Here is a 17,144-nt window from a genome sequence, read left to right as displayed (position 1 = left end):
AAGGCTGCCTACTTCCAGACTATTCCAACAGAGAAAAATACATGTCTATCTTGTGTAAGCCACAGTGTTTGGGGTCTCTTTGTTACAGCAACCTGACCCATATTCTGCCTGATACAGCCCTCGATACATGGTACTTCCTTCCCCTCTGTGTGCCTTGGGGAAGGGGTACTGTGCAGGGCAGGGTGCCAGAGGCTGTCAAGGCCAGATTTCTGCTCTGCAACCATCCAGACTCCTCTCTGTTACAAACAGTTGGGGGCACGCTGGCTCACCTCTCACCCATTTCCTTAGCTTGTGGGCCAAGACAAACACTACTTTTCCAGTCATAGAGGTCACAAAGGATGACAAAGGTGGTGGCATGGGGGTCTCCCAGGGCCAAGTCACAGGCCAGGCACCTCAGCAGAGCTCTCAGTGTTCTTGTGGGTCCCACTACGGGGGTGCCTGCACAGGTGCCGGCCACGGCCCAGCACGGAGACCCCGCCTCCCCAGCCTCTCCACCTGGCCGAGAGACAGGCTCCCACCCTAGAAAGGGGCTTTGCTGTTGTCCAAAGTCACACTCACGCTCACCAACGGCACCCAGGGACTATCGTGTCCATCCTACAGGGTGAACTCGGAAAGTTTTAACAAACTTGTCTGAAGGTAGAGTGAGGATCCAGAGACAGCTGACTTCGTGCCCACATCCTTCCCTCTTGCCGTGCTCACTCTGCTGTCCCTGCCAGCTCTCTCTCAGCTGGCGCCTCTGGGAAGCTGAGCCTGGGGCTGTGCTGCCCACGCGGGACAGGTGTCAGCACACACATTAGGTGGGGAGTCCGGAGCCCAGACCGAGGGCGATGGCTTAGACCACCCTGCACACTGGCCAGCCTTACCTTGGCCAGCACAGGTTAGCCAGGGCACTGCAGGCTCAGAGCAGTGGACTTTGGGGGACATACACGGAGGTAAGCAGAGTCCTAGTGCCTGGCATCATGGGGACATGGGCTCACAGACTTATTCCTCCTCCAGTATGACTGTCCTGACCTCCACTGTTCCTTTTATTTGGGCTGCACTGCTTGTTTATGAATAAAGAAAGGCTACGTTAATGCACTGGAAATCAATGCCTCACTTCCCCACAGCATGTTTGACCACAGAGGGTAAGTCAAAGGATAGAGGTCACAAGGCAAAGTCCTTTCCCCAGGGCCAGAGCTGGTCAGGATGGAAGCGTCCACTCCCCGATCACTCATGCTGTGTGCTGGGCACACGTGACAGCTTCACACCTGCCAGCTCCTGCCAGGCAGGAAAGATGATGGTGGCAGATGACTCCCATCAGCAGGAACAGTGGCTCAAAGGCCCATGACCTCACGCACACGTGCACACACATCTCACTTAGACATCGCTCTGCTACAAATCCATGGATGCATCACCACCTGCCTCCATCTCCGAGGAGGTCCCTAAAAACTACTTGCCCAACTTGCATCGGACTTCTAAGGGTCACCCTTAGAAGGTCCTTGTCTGTCACCTCACGTGGACGGGAGAGCTGGGGCTGCCTCGTTACTACAGCCACCAAGCCCACCTTCTCTGCCCAACCTCAGCCACCCCACTGAGCCCCTTGCTAGCTCACGGCCTCTCCTTCTTCTCAGGCTCCCACTGTCCCCTGCTTCCAACCCACCAGGACATGTGGATGCACTCAGACCTCAACTGTGCAAGCACACGGTGGAGATGCCAGGAATCTGGGGGAATTCAGGAGGACTTGTCTCCCCAGAGCTCAGAGCAGCTGGGATGGGTGCAGGAGGCGGCCTCCTGGCATATACCGGCCTAAGTCTCCCCTCCACCAGTCCACTCGTTCACTATGCCCCGAGCCGGTGAGAATAACTATGCCATCTCCGAAGGGGACTCTCCTCTGCACAGCAGATGCTTGAAGGACTGACTGCACAGGAAGCACTGTGTGAGGGTCTCCAATAGTCGTCATAGTGATCACTGCAGGCCTGGCCTAGCCCATGGTGGCTTCCCATAGGTGATGCTGGGATGGGAGCTGGATTTGGGTTTGTGGGGAGGGGAGGGAGAGCCCTCCGGGAGTCCACAATGAGCAAAAACCCAGCAGCCAGCATGGAGGAGGGCTTGCCTTGGGAAGCCTGCACTGATGGGCCAGGGGCTGAACCCCTAAGGGATCTTCGTGTCCCTCTGGATACAAAACAAGGCTCCTTAAATGCTGCAAACACAGACACAGAGCCTCTGCCCTCAGAATCACACCCACTTTCTGGAGAAACAGGAAAACAGCACTGGAATGCCATAAAGTTATCGAGTTCTTTTTTCTTTTTATTGGCAAAGTAAATATATTTTTATGAAGGACCAAAGAAAATATACATAATTGTAACATATGTACACCAGCTTTATAGATTTTTTTAATTTCAAATGTACACAAATGTTGATATGTTATTAAAAGATATTTTATGTAGATGTACCTATGTACAGCTTATTTACATACATTCATAGGATGTGAAATAAACCTGTCAAAACAAGCTAGTTCATTTGATATTAATTTCTAGACAAAATAAGGAATGCATTTCTAAATCAGGATTCGGAGGCTCTATCTAGTTCGTCTACACGCAATGCAGCCTGCTCCCCTCTTTTCCCCAAGGTGATCCTGGAGGCTGGTGTCTGGATTTGTCTGGAAACAGGACGAGGGGATGAGCCATGCTGGGTACCTAGACTGCACCTGTCTGCCCCGCACTGTTTAACTCAAGCACATGCACTGCCAGACCCCCCCCCCCAAAGAGGGGGCTTTTCACCCTAATTCCATTATCTGCCCAGAGGCCAGGTTCTAAACCCCTGACGGCCCTTCCCGTACCCTCCTCCGGCAGTCAGTCTGAGCCAGAGGTCTGGGACCAAGCCACCCTCACACCACAGTGCAGCCCTGGACTTCTGGCCTACTTCCTTCTTCCCAGCACAGCTCCCTCTGGGAACTGACATTTCAAAACGGCACATTTCTTCTTCTGAGCAAAAAGTGCCGGCCTTGGCCCAGGCAGGGAGCCCAGTGGGAGAAGGTCCAGGTTCCCCGCGCCGCTGCAGCACAGGCCGGCCCGCTGGAAGGCACGAAGGCACAAAGGCGGGAAGGCAGGGCCCCCTGCGCGGGTGGTAGGGGCTCAGACCCCAGGGACCCGGGCGTGGCTCTAGGTCTTCCCGGGAAAGGCAGCGGGCCGGGCGGCTCCGGTTCCCGCCTCCCAGGCAAGCCCCTCTCTTCCTGCACCTCCCGGGCTCCAGAAGGTGGGTTTGCAACATCGTCACGTGCCTCTGAAGAGGCAAATAAATTATTGCTACAAAAGAACTGGGCGGGTGAGGGGGCGGGGCCGGCGGGCGCTCAGTTCACCGCGCGCACCGAGCGGCTGCTCCGGGGAAAGCGGTGCACCTTGATGTGCTTGGAGAGGTGGTCGCTCCGCGCGAACTTCTTCTCGCACACGGGACACTGGTAGGGCTTCACGCCCGAGTGCGAGCGCCGGTGCCGCGACAGCTCGTCCGAGCGGGAGAACCTGCGGGACACGCACGGGCAGCGGTCAGCGAGACCCGCCCCGCCGGACGCCCACCCAGAGCGCGGCCGGCAGGTGCAGGGCTCTACGCACGGGCCCGGCAGGCGCGGCCCCGGCGCTGCTCCGGCTCCCGAGAACTTCTGAATCCACTGCTGAAAAGTCACTGTCCCAAGCCCCATCGCCCATCCCCCCTCCAGAACTGCCAGTAAAAGGTCCAGTGCTGCACGGCGGTCCGCTCTCAGGCATCTGGGCCTGCGAGCAGCTGGTAAATATTCCGATAGGCGATCAAGCCCACCAGAGTCCGGGATTACTGCCCACAGCCCCCTCCCGCCCGGCAGTGTGCAGTGGGGTCATCCTGGCCCTGATACACCTCGCGTTCCCTTGCCCCCTTAGGCCAGAACTTGGGGCTTCTATGAGCGTGTGCGTGCGGAGGCCTGTCCGGAGCCGAAGCTGAAGCCTGGGAGAGGTGTCTCCCCCGCCCTGCAGGGATCTCCCGGCTCCTCCTGCCTCCATTACAGCGGAGGTGGGGGTCTTCAGACTTGAGTCCCCACTCCAGTCCCAGACACCGCTTTCCTGAAGGCTGGGCCCCCTAAAACGTCACCAAACAAAACCATGCCACTGCAAGGTACTTCTGAGAGTTTAAATGGTTCCCCTGCCACTTCCCTCTCTTGGCCTCAGCCTGCCTGGGAGTGAGTGCTCCCATAGCCCAGAGGCCACTGAGAATGAGCAGCTGCTAATGCAAGAGGTAAGGATCTGAGCTGGACCACAGGGCTCAGAATGTTGTCACTGACTTCAGGGATTTGAAGCTCTCTCCATCCTGTGACCCTCATCCTGACAACGAGATCCCACTCGTCCCCCTTCCCCGCCACATACTGTCTTCCTCTTGCTCCATCTACACGGACCTATCCTTGGTCCTTCTTGCCACAGGACATTTGCACATACTTTTTCCAGTCCTGGAATGCTTTTCTCTCCCCTCTCCTTGCTGCCTCCCCCCATCTGTTAGAACTTAGCTCAAATGTCACTTCCTCAAGAAAGCCCTCCGGGACTGCATCCCATTCTAGGCTCCCACAGCACTATATGCACCTCAATTTCCTGGCCCTGCCACTATTGTAACTTTAAATTCGCTTCCAACTTCTTAATGAATGTCAGCCTGTACCACTAGACCATCAGCTCCATGAGGAAAGATGTGTGTCTCATTCCCTGTGGTCCATCCCACAAGCAGCCCAGGGCCTGGTGCATGGCAGATGCCAGCAAGTGCATTCACGTGAGAGCGTGGACACAGCAAGCACCCACAGGAGGACGAAGGACTGTTACAGGGCACTCTCAAATTCCATGGCATGCACAAACACGCACATGCGTGCACACCATGCAATGCACACAGACACACCCATACACACAAGCTACCCATGTGCTACATAAGCATGGGTGCACTGCACACACATGCGTCCACTCTACACGGGTGCACAGGGTGTGCACATGCACACATGTACACGTATGCACATCATGTGCGTGGGCATATGTGTACCTACGTGAGCACACACATGTACACACACACAGGTACCGGGACCAACAGTCCCTTCCCGAACCTGGGGCCACACAGCAAGAAGTAGGTTAGGTGGAACAGCTGTCCCCAGACCAGCCAATGTGTTGGGACCGGTAGCCTACCTGTGGCCTGACCCTATTGGTGGAAGCTTTAATCCCACAGCCTGCCAAGAATCAGAAGGACACAGCAGAACATTCCCTGAGGAAGGCTCGAGGTGGGCAGTAGGAAGGCCTGAGCACCAGATAGGGAGCCGGGCCCAGAAGCACAGAAGACAGGCGGTTGGCACTCCACTTCATATCCCAGAGCGTTAACTGAGGCTGCTACAGAGCAATGCTCTCATCCTATCTTTGGAGCTGTGGAAGACTGACTGGCCCATTTGCCAGATGAGGAAACCAAGGCTCAGCGTGATGAGGGCCTGATCCAGCATCCCCAGCATGACAGAGCAGCCAAGGCCGGAGCGAAGATCCTGATCCAGCTCCCTGCTGTGCCTGGCCTCCTCCACATTGCCTGGCTGGGCGGTATATCACTGGAGCCCTGAGCCAGTGAGGAAGCTGCACAACGCACCCTGGACCGTGCTCTCAGGCCAGGGCCACCTGCCCCAGCAGGAGCTGAACATACAGCTTCTATACAGGTGGGCCTGCCCAGGGCAGGGGTAAGCAGGAAGCCACAGAAACAACGCCACCAGCAATATCTGAGCCATCCTGGGCACGAGGCACTGGGAATACCTTGCACCTTTCTGGCCAGGGAGCCAGGATCAGTCCCATAGGGTTGACAACACCACAGCAAGGGCTCAAAAGGATAAGGGGCTTGCCAGGGTCAGAGCCAGCAGAACGGCAGGATCCTTTCAGGTCCCTACCCCACCAGGAGCCCCGGTGTGGTCCTGGGCAAGATTTCCTCACTCATCCAATGAAGACTTTGGGATTCTGGCCCACCTGCTGGGACTCGTCTCAGAGGCCGAAGGAGTTGACACAATGGCCACAGTGGCCCTCTCATCCTGGGCACATCATGAGCCAGGCCTGAGAACAAGCTGTCCCTACCTGCCAGCCTCCTCCCTGCTGCCTTAGGGCCCTGTGACCTGAGAGGTCCATCCCTGGGAACTGAGCCCTCAGAGGATCCCTACCTCACACCCTCACATTCTCCCAGACAGCAGCCACTGGAGGAGCCCGGGGACCACATAGTGGGAGGGGGGCCAGGTGGCTAAGATGCAGGCTCTGTAGGCTGTGAGCTCTGCCACCTATGACCAGGTGACCCGGGCAAGTCACCAAGTTCTGTGAGGCTCAGTTTCCCCACTTGGAGACGTGGAAAGGACAGATCTGCCTCGGGGGACTGTGCGGATTGGGGAAGGTACTTGAGGGTTTACAACAGTGCTCAGCCCGTGGCAATGATTCAGTGACCGTGGGCTCTGATTACCTGCAAGCTGCTCAGCGCAGAACCTGCTCCTTGGTGACATCCAGGAAATATGGGTCAACACCATGATTTGTGCTGCTGAAGTACTAGAGAGGGAAGCAGCCGGTAACATCAGCCCCACCGCTGGCACACACAGCACCTTTGTGCAAAGTGCTCCTTCCATCAGCCAGAAAGCCATTATTGTAGACAGGTCTCAAGGCCTGCAATGGGCATGGTGCCCCCCCAGATTTGTACAGTGTACAACCTGTCCAACACCACTTGGGGGAAGGGGTGAGAGAATGCCTTGTTGAATAAGGGCAGCAGAGACATGGGAACCAAGCAGGCCAGCAGTGTACCACCAGGTCTGAATCCTATCCTGGCTCTGGGGCCTCAGGCCCACAGGCTCCCTTTTCTGGGCCCCCTGTCTCCCCCAGGGATGACCACAGTACCTGCCACACAGGGCTGCTAGAAGTTATTAATATTCATATTAGCTGTGGAAGGAGGGGATTCTTACTGGATAGAATGGCTTGGCCATTCCGGAACAGGATGTTCTGCTGCCATGAACAAAAGGGGCCTGTGTCTGAGAGCGTAGCAAGGGAACTTCTAGGAAGGCGGGCAAACAGCCACTTCCCAGACAGACTGGAACAGGCAAAGTCTGGTTTTGGCCCCGTCAAGGATGCCAGCACCACGTCACGAGAAGGAAGGGGACAGAGAATACTGGGTTCAGGATCAAAAGCTGAAGGAAGTGGGGGGTTGGTGACCTGGCAAAATGATGACCTGGCTGTTGCAGGGGTGGGGGAGTGGGGGAGCCACCATCATTTCACAAAGGGGCACAGGACACAGGGCCAGGGCCACCAGGAAGATAGGTGGCCTTGGGAGTGGTAAACTCCCCATACGAGGAGGCAGGCAAGTGTGCAGGGGTGCTGCCTGAAGACCAGCTGCAGGTGGAGGTCCTCCCTCCCAGCACTGGGGCTGGCCATCCCTCACTGGAGGGTGCGCAGGGGGCTGGAGAGAGGTCCTGAGTCTGGGTGTAGGAGGTCAAGGGGCAAACAGTCTGGGTTGGACTCCGGACATTGCCACTCATTAGCTGTGTGACCAAGGAGAAATTACTTAACTCTTCTGTGCCTCAAATTCCTTCTCTCTAAATGGGGGCAGCATACTGGTGCCTACCTTGTGGACTTATCTGGCGCATTCAGTGAGTTACTTTGGAATGTTCAGCGTGTGCACGAGAGCTCTGTTATTGCTGTTGTTACTGTTAGCTCTTTGCTCCTCGCCCAGAAGCTTCACATCTGAAAGAGCTGATGGCTTCGTCGGGGAGAGACGACGCCCAGCCATCATGGTACCAGGTGCGCAGGGAGAGAGGATGAGGGAAAGGCCAGCTGCATAGCTGTCCAGGTGCGAAAGGCATGCCCACCAGACTGCTGGTGGGACAGGGCGGGGCTGAGGCACTTGCTTGAGGGCACACCCAGAGCCACGCTCACTAGCTCCACCCCTGTGGGCCCTCTGGGAAATGCAGACTGGTGCACCCATGTTATGAGGCTGTCCTGAGGGCTCAACGAGCTCATTTCTGTGACACATGCAGAAGAAAGCAGGGACCATCGCAAGATCGACTACCATTGCCATCAGGAGGGAAGTGTTGGAAACAGGGGGCACACAGAGGGGGCAAAGAGGGTGGGGGCCCAAGTGTGAGCCTGCACTGTGCAAGGGAGGCTGGCCAGCAGATCAGGCCAGAATGCGAAGTGTGGATAGGAATCTAAGAGTACCAAGTACATGAAGAGGCGAGAGTAGCCTCATAAAGTAATGGGCTCCTCATGGCAGGAAGTATACAACCAAGTAATGGGGATTTGTGGAAGGGATTCCCACTCTGAGCACCTTAGGGTGGTGCCCAGAATACAGTCGGTGGCCAGAAAATGTGGCACCTAATTGCCATCATCATCACTACTTCTGCTGTCCTGTCCAGATCAAGCTGTCCCAGCGCCGGTCGGCCTGCCTGCCCAACTACTGCAAGGGCTCCCTCCGCATAGAAGGGACACACACATCTCGTGTACATCCCCAAGGGTTCTGGACTCCCGAAGGCCAATGAGGGACTCTTGCATCCTCAGAGAAATAGCTCTCCCAAAACACAGGTACCCTCAGCTGCCTGTGCCTCCATCACGTGTAATCCCACAAAGGCCAGATCCCATTCCAGGGGAACCCTGGGAGAAGCAGGGGAGGCCTTTGAAGGCCTAGGAGTGGCTGGAGGCAAGGATGGCCCCAGGGTCAGTTCCACAGGAACTCACTATGCCAGGCACATGCCGTGCCTTCCCCTGCCAAGTGGGTCCTGGGCAAGAACAGTGCCAGGACCCAGACAGTGGCAAGGCTGAATCCCCTCCACAAATCCCACTCTTGCTTGCACACCTCCTACCATGGAAAACTCACTATCTCCTGAGGCTGCGGTGTTGGGGTGAGATCTGCCTCCCTAAGATGCGCTCTGGGCTGAGGATTCTGTCTGTTCTCTGAGACAGCCCAGAAAGCACGTCCCCTCCTGGGGGAATGAGACAAGTGGGTAGCCTTCACCAAGGACCACACCTTTCTCCCTGTAGCCCTGCCCAGCCTCATCCCGACAGGAAGGGCCACTCGCCAAGAGTTAGCAGTGGCCAGGGGACAGTGCCCAGGAAGGTGAGCCCATCAGGAGTCGGACCAGTGCTCTGTCCAGCCAGATGCCCGACCCCTCCACAGCCCTGCCTGCCCCCCCCCCAAGAGAAAATGCATCTAAGAGGAGTCCCTGTGAGTCTGGGCCACCTCCGAAACGATACTCTTCTCAGACTCTGCCCTTGTATGAGTAACAGTGCCACCAATGAGAAAGGGGTGGTGCTGAGCACCCCTGTGCCCCTGGCCCTGAGAGGGAGAGGGAGAGAGCAGGCCCCCCACTTCACAGATGGGGAACTGAGGCTTGGCCAGGGGGGAGCTCCCCGAGAGCACATAGCAAGTCAGAAGCTGACATAGGCTGAGGCTCCCACCATTGCCGCCAGCTACCCCCCACCCAAGGTCAATGGCCCTCCCTTCTACAGTTGAGCACCTGCCTCTATGGCCCCAGTGCCTCGGCTTCCCCACACCCCCAAGCTCTGACCACCAACACCGCATACCCACCAGTGTACCAGGTCTCAAAGTGGCCCTGGAGGTACATCTGTCACCTGGGGGCCCACTCAACAGACTACGGCAGAGGCTCAGAGAGGGATGTGACACCAGCACCGACACCCTATGGGCCTCTGGCAGAAGCCCTGTGGGCCTGTCCGGTGGGTGCCTCTGGAGCAGTGGCTGCATGAGACCCTTCATCAGGAAGGGCCTCCATAACCCAAGACACTATTTGGGAAAAGTCTCTTTCTTGGCCAGCTCAGCACTCCACGGAAAGCAGCTGCAGGGTCACATCACATATTGCAGTCAGGGCCTCAGCTGGCCAGGACTCTGTGGCCAGCACCTCCCAACTGGGGCCAACCCTCCCGAGCTGCCGGATGAGTCTGACCAAGAAGCTGCCAACTGCTCCCTGTAGGCCACACCCACACAGATGCACACGCACGCGCAAGGTACATGACATGCGTAGTCCTGCAGCACACCCAGACACACACGAAGAAAGCAAGTACACGTAGGTGCACACGCAGCTACACGCACACTTGTGAGGTCTGCACACAGAGGGGCATGCCCGTTCGCTCTCTCACGCATGCTCACAAAGCGGCGGCCACAGCAGCCCTGGCAGTAAAGACCGGGAATGTGCTAGTAATGCACACTGCACCCACCCCCAGCCAGATAGGCCAGATTCCTGCAGGGTAGATGTCCTAAAAACTGGAGACAGCCCAGCTGTGGTGCCCCTGAGGGTGTGAGCTCCCGGCTGCCTGCTTTTCAGGGAAAGGTGTACCCAGTCCACCTGAAGGGTGATCTGGGGACCCCTGGGGGCCCAGGTGAGGGTGACCCGGGGGGATCCCATCCAGCTCTGCCGTCTGCTGGCTGAGCAGCCCTGGAGCAAGACTCCGGCCCTTTGAGAGCTGGCTTCTCGTGTTGCACCACACAGAGAAGAGTCCGGGAGGACTCATCCACCTTTGCTGCAGCACCCCCAGCCTGGTCCTCCTTCACAGCTTCCCAGATACATCTTCAGGTACCCGCAGGGAAGCAAGGGCCAGGCCCTGTCCAGGTGTCTGAGGACGTCCACAAGTGAAGCTGGTCCCTCCGGTCGGAAAAGCAGCGTTTTTTCGGGATGTGACGCCTCTGATATGACCCTCTGGGCCTAAACCCCATTTACCAAGTGGTGTGGCCTTGGGCAAGTTACCTAGCTGGTCTGAGCCTGTTTTCTCAGCTGTAAGGGTAGCACTTGCCCTTAGGGGTTCTGTGAGGCACTGAGGGAACAGCGCACACAGGGCCACAACCCCATCTGACATACAGCCCTCACTCCATCATTCTTAGCTGCCATTGTTACTACTAAGAGAGCCCTTTTGCCATGGCCCAGCCCCTCACCCACAGCAAGCCGGACCGGGTCATTATGAACCTGGAGACCAGGTGGCTTCAGGCTTCAGTGATCAGTAGGGAAGCAGGGACAAGGAAGCCTGTGGGCAGCCACGCCAGCTCTGGCCCCGCTGCCTGCCCGCCCCATCTCCCCTTCCTAATCAGCCTTATGTAATGGTGAACTGGGCCTTGACCACACCCCCAGGGGAGCAGAGACAAGCTGGCTGTGCTCATGGCCTGGCCTGTCACCTGTCATACTGACCTCCAGCCGCAGCCCGGCCAGGTGCAGGCAAAGGGCTTCTCGCCTGTGTGCCGGCGCAGGTGCGCCTTGAGGTGGCTGCTCTTGGTGTACATCTTGCTGCAGCCGGGGAAAGTACATTTGTGCATTTTGATGAGTTCTGCCGCTGGATTCTTGGGGAACTTCTGGCCCATGAGTAGGCCGGCGGGGCCAGGCCCCAGGGGTCCCGACCCAATGGGCTTGGCGGCGATGGGCACAGGGGCGATACGCACGAACTTGGAGGGCAGGTTCACATTGGAGGAGGGCACCACCTGGGGCACCAGTGCAAAGGTCTGACCCTGGATGTTGACCAGAAGCTGGGCTACCTTGACACTTTCCGGGGCCTGCCCAGGGGAGGCAGGCTCATTGCCCGATTCCTGCTTCACCTGCACAGGCTGGATCTGCAGCAGCACGGGGATGGGGCCGTCAGATGTGGGCCCCCCACCCGGACTCTGGCTGCCACCCACACTGGCACTGCCCAGAGGGGGAGTGCCACGCTCTCTCCCACTGGACCCAGGATGGAGGTGGTTCCTGTGTGGCCCGGCTGAGAGCTGGCCACAGGCCTCCAAGTCCTTGCTGCTGCCCTCTGGGGCCTCCTTGACCCCCAGCTCCATGTTCTCCTCCAGAAACTCTTCAATCTCCTCCAGGGTGGGCTGGAAGGGCCTTGGGACGTCATCAGGGTCACCCACAGGAAACTCGGGGAAACAGAAATGTTCCCCCTTCACAGGTGCTGGTGCCCGCCGCCAGGACCCCCAGGCCATGGGGCCACTGCTGGCCCCGATGCCACCGCCACCACCACTGCCCAGTGTGGCCTGGGACAGCAGGAAGTCCAAGATGCTATCCTGGCCCTCAGCACCCGGGCCACCGCTATAGCAGGAGCAGACTGCTTGTGAGTCCGGGCTGGCACAGGAACAGAGGCTGGAGGCGTCACTGTCATCCTCGGAGAGGGGCGAGGGCAGCATGTGGTACGCCCGCCCACCGACCAGCCTGTCACCCAGGTAACCAACTGGGCATTTCGGTGACGAGAAGGTCTCGTCCACTGGAAGCAAGTGGTCCACCATGCTGGCCTGGCCGTGCCGGTGGCGGCTGCAGAGAAGAACAAAGGAGGCCTGGTCAGAAGGATGGCATGCTCACCTGCCACCTCGTGGGCCTGTGCACCAACCCCCCCCCCCACCTCCGCTGCCTGCCCACAGTCTCCCATTGCCAAATGCCTGGATCCTGTCTCCATCCCATCCCGTGGGAGAACTCTGTCTGCAAGAGTGTTTTCCGAAATTGCACCACCTGTTTGCAAAAGAGCGCTCTCCAAGCCCATTGCACAATCCGGGGTACTTTTGGTTTCAAACAGGTTTTCCAGAACAGTTCTGGGAAAGAACACGTGTGTATCTGTGAATGATTGAGTGTGTGCACGTGTGAGCGAGAAAGTATGCAAGGAGGATGTCTGTACCCTGAAATGGCCAACCTTGGGGAACCTTGTCCAGCTGACTGGAGTGGCTGCACTTCTGAGGACACCTGACCTCAGCTTCATTCTTGACTCACTGGAAGGGGGCAGGAGGATGGCCATTTGCCCCCTGACCCTTGTGTTGGTTGGGGCTTGGGTAAGGTTGCCAGATTAAACAAATAAAACTGCAGGCCACCCAGTTAGATTTGAATTTCAGGTTTTAAAAAACAAGCAACGTTTAACATAAGTATGTCCCAAATATTAAATGGGATATGCTCATATTAAATTATTTTAGGGGCGCCTGGGTGGCTCAGTGGGTTGAGCGTCCGATTCGGCTCAGGTCATGATCTCGCAGTTTGTGAGTTCGAGCCCTGCGTCAGGCTCTGTGCTGTCAGCTTGGAGCTTGGAGCCTGGAGCCCACTTCAGATTCTGTCTCTCTCTCTCTCTCTCTCTCTCTCTCTCTCTCTCTGCCCCTCCCCTGCTTGTTCTCTGTCTCTCTCAAAAATAAATAAACAGAAAAAAAATTAAAAAAAAATATTTTATCTGAGATTGAACCTCAACTTGGCAGTCTATATTTTAATCAGACAAGTCGAATTTGTGCCTCCCCTGCAAAAAAATTAAAGACCCATATGCACCTGCTCTCACCAGCTCTGTTTCCCCATCTGAAGGGGGAGACCTCATCCACCCTCTTCTTCTCGGACCCCTCCAGCCTCAGCTGCCTCCTCTGTGAAGTGGGAGAGGCAGGGACAGAACAAAAAGGCTCTCAACTGTACCCAGACAGTTTACTGAGGCTTTACCATGGGGTGGACAGGGCCCTGACCCACGGTGATAACTCACAAGGGCAAAAGTGGACCCAGGTCCCAGAGTACTTGCACGGCTATTACCCCATGTGACTACACGACCACCTAGTGGGATGAGAAAGAGGATGCCCTTGGCCTGTACCCCATGGAGCACTCACCACCTCAGGAAGGCCCAGCTAACTCCCGTCTTCCCACTAGACCGTGAACTCCAGGAAGGCAGGCCGCTCTGCTGGGTCCCCACTGTGTTCCCAGCTTCTGGCATGGCAGCTAGTGCCCAGGAGGGACTCAGGGAACATCAACAGAGAAGAGAGGGGACATCTGTGTCCTCTGAAGGCCATGCTAGGTCCGGTGTCCAAGGAGAGTCAACAGTGTATGGCTATGATGGAGCCACCTCTGTGGACCTTTGTCCCCGCCCAATGACCAGTGAGGTTGGGGAACAGGGAATGTTCCACGTCTAAAACCAGAGATTCTCTGCTGCCTATCCCCACTCTGTACCCACTCCTATGCTCTGTCTCGAGGGCCACTGCCGGACTTAGCACACAGCATACTCTACGGCCGACAGGTCTGGCCATGGACAGAAACCTGTCAGGGCCAGGATCATCATCAGCTGTGACCTTGGACAAGTCCTCACTCCCCGAATCTCAGTTTCCCCATCTATTCCGGGCCCCAGTGACCTCAGTTCCCCACTAATCCAGGAAGCTTCATGCAGCTCCAGGAAGCTAAGGCAGGGTGGATGCCTTTGGCGAGTCCATACCCCAGGGCAGTTTTGCCAGGAGGATATTTGGCTCTTTAATTGTTAATACTCATCTGAGGATTTAAAACTGGAAGTTCTAAAATACATGCTATTCACCCAATCAGGTGCCAGGAAGGAATAAGAGTACCAGATAACGTGAAGGGCAACAAGGCTGTGCAGAGCTCACACTGGGCCCTGGGCCCCCCCCCCCCCCCCCCCCACTTTGGCCCACCCTCTGAGCAGGGGGCTCTGCTCTGGCCTCTGCAACTTAGCTGGGCAACCTCGGGCAGGTGGCACAACTTCTCTGTGTCCAGTCTGTTGGCTAGGGATGCTGCCAGTAGTGCCTAGCTCCCAGGTTACTCAAAGAGTTCAATGAGCTAACACCAGGTGAACACTTACTACACTGGCTGGCATGCACTCAGGCGTTGGTCAGTACCAGCCATTAGGATTAACCTCCAAATGGGTGAACACGTGGTCTTTGTGCCCCTCCGATGTAATCCTAAGGAATCAGAGGGACTCCAGCCTTCCTAGAACCTAGGAACAGGCCTTAACTAGTGGTTAAGAGGCAGATCAGGCCATGTTCTTGCCCACTTAAAACTCTCCCCTGAAATGTGATCACCAACCGAATATTACATGATAGTAAGGAGTTAGTGTTCATATTTTTAAGTGCGATGATGGTATTATAGTTGATAATTAGATATTCACAGATGAAATGGTATAAAAAGAAATAGTGTGGAGGGAGGAGGAGTAAGTACGGTAGGGTAGGGTAGGAGAAAACATCCAATAACTTCCCTAGGAAATGTGACCCCATCTTCTCCCAGCACCTGGGCCTTGCCCATCTCTCCCACATCTCACCTCACCTGCTCCACTCCACCTTGACTGTGCTGTCTCTGTGGGGCCCTCTTCTCCCAACACTCCAAGTGGGAGTGCCTTATTTAGAGCTCAGCTCAGAAGTCACTGCCTGCAGGGCTCTCCCCTGACCACCATCTGTTAACTCATCCCACACTATTCTTCCAGTAGTTGGTACCAGGGGGGAAATCATCTTGGTTATGGGTTTGTGTACTTTTCTGTTTACCTCCCCACCAAAATAGAAGCTATTCTGACTATCCAGTCTGCCACCACCCCGGCCTCCAAAACAGGACCTGGTAGAACGCGCTGGTTGTGTGAGAGGTGCTTGGGGAAGTTGGGCAGGGGGTGGGGGTGTGGGGATTCTCCCAGGTATGGAATGGCCAGGGTCAGGCAGCAGGGTTTTCATGCAGGGCTGGTCAGCCAGGGTTGCACACTGAGGCACTGAAAGCAGAGAAGGGGTTCTGGGACACCCGGGGGCACTGGCGATAGAAAAAGGGCCCGCCGGGGCTGGAGGGAGCCGGCTAGGAAGCTAAAACACAGCAGCACATGGCATAGCCAGAAGCACAGGCTGCGTGCAGGGGGGGGGGACACGCTGTTCCGGGCACCGTCCCCGGCCTACAGCCGGACTCCGCCCCCTCCCCCCAGGCCCGGCCCGGCCTGCTGTTTATCCTCCCGGGGACACAGCCGCTGCAGGAACAACATGTAATTGATAACAAGCCCAGCGCCGGCCAAGGGCTTGCCATTGGGTCAGCGTGCAAATCACGGGGGTGGCGGGTGGGGGCCGCCCTTCAAAATAAGAGTCTCTGGTCCCTGCGCCACCCGCAGGCCCCAAAGTCGCAGAACCCAGGCGTTCTCCCACCTGTAGGACGGCGGGGGCTCCCACGAGCCACCCGGTCCTTGGGGGAAAGGTGATTTGAGGGACTAAAGCATTGGGGGATTTTTGTCACCTTCCCAGGGATTGGGCGAGAAAACAGCCCCCCGGTGCCCTGGGAGGGGGGCTCCTTAGGGAATACCACAGTGCAGAGGTAAGAGGGAACAGCACGGCCACGGTGGGTGGGGGTGGCCTCTCCTCTGCCCCTGCCACCCCTTGGCCATCGTTCTGCTAATGTTCAGTGGAAAGCAGCAGGGACTCTGCGTGGGGAGTAGAAGTAAGAGGTGTGTGAGCAGTGCGGGTGTGCGCGAAGGGGTGTGAGTTCATGTCGTGTGACTGTGCGTGTGCGGGGCGTGGTGCGCGGCAGCGGTGTGGCTGTGCCGGAGGGTGTCCGCGACATACTCGCGCGTGGAGCTGGCGTGGGTGCCCGCCCGCGTGTGGGAGGAGCGTGGGAAAGGAAGACCCCTAGGTAGAGCCCGGGAGCGTTGCCGGCCGGGCACCATGCCCTCGGCCGGTGCCCCTCTCCCAGAGGCCACGGCTGCGGTGACCGACAGTAACCCCTCCGCCACAGCCCCCTCGTCCCCCCTTCCTCGGCCCCCGACTGGCCGGCGCATTCGCCGGCCCGTTCCGGTCGCCAGGCCCCGCCGGTGCCCGCCATATGGGAGGGCCAGCTCGCAAGGCGCGCAGGACCCGCGGGGCCAGGCGCCGAGGCAGCGGCCCGGACACGCGCGGGGAAAGTGCCGATGGGCACGGGGGGTGGGGGGGGTCACTCTCGCGCGGGCTTGTCCGACCCCGGGCCCCGAGCAGGGGCTCGCCCGGCTTCTCCGGCGTTTCCTCCGACACTGGCGCGGAGCTCCGGACAGCGGCGCGGGCACCCGGCCGCACCACCAGAGCCCAGCCGGCGTCCCACCGCCCCACTCGCGTCCCGATCAGCCCCCTGGGCTCCCCTCCGGCCTCCTAGAGCCTCTCCCACCTGAACTTGGAGCACGCCCGGCTGGCGGCCAGGCCCCGGCGGTCCTGAGGCCCCGGGGGCTGGGCTGGGGGCGGCGGCCTGGCTCCCGGTCCGGCGGCGGCCGCGGGCCCAGCCGCGGGTCCTGCGCTGGCTCGCTAGCCCGCTGGCCCGCGGGTCGCTGCGGCGGAGCACTCGCCCGCCGCCGCTCTCTCTGCGCTCACTCCCCGCGGCTCACGTGACGCCGCGGGCGCCGCGAAGGCTCGCAGGAGGCTCGGCCCCGGCCGCGCGCCCCATTGGCCCGCGCCGCGCGTCACGCGCCCCGCCCCGG

The 17,144-nt window shown here is 58.1% G+C and overlaps 1 protein-coding gene across 1 annotated transcript; it reads right to left on the bottom strand.

Moving 5' to 3' along the window:
- Window positions 1-2,453: 2,453 nt before the first annotated feature.
- On the bottom strand, window positions 2,454-16,915 carry KLF15 (KLF transcription factor 15). Its single transcript, XM_049641143.1, has 3 exons — window positions 16,838-16,915; window positions 11,159-12,259; window positions 2,454-3,497 (listed from the first exon to the last, which is right to left on the bottom strand). Exons 2-3 carry the CDS (start codon window positions 12,232-12,234, stop codon window positions 3,329-3,331), a joined length of 1,245 nt encoding a protein of 414 aa, XP_049497100.1. The 5' UTR covers window positions 12,235-12,259; window positions 16,838-16,915; the 3' UTR covers window positions 2,454-3,328.
- Between the last annotated feature and the right edge of the window lie 229 nt (window positions 16,916-17,144).

This window comes from Panthera uncia, chromosome A2 (assembly GCF_023721935.1).
Source record: "Panthera uncia isolate 11264 chromosome A2, Puncia_PCG_1.0, whole genome shotgun sequence".
Lineage (NCBI taxonomy): Eukaryota > Metazoa > Chordata > Mammalia > Carnivora > Felidae > Panthera > Panthera uncia.
The sequence above is the reverse complement of the archived record's forward strand: the minus strand, read 5'-3'. Positions and strand labels throughout refer to the sequence as shown.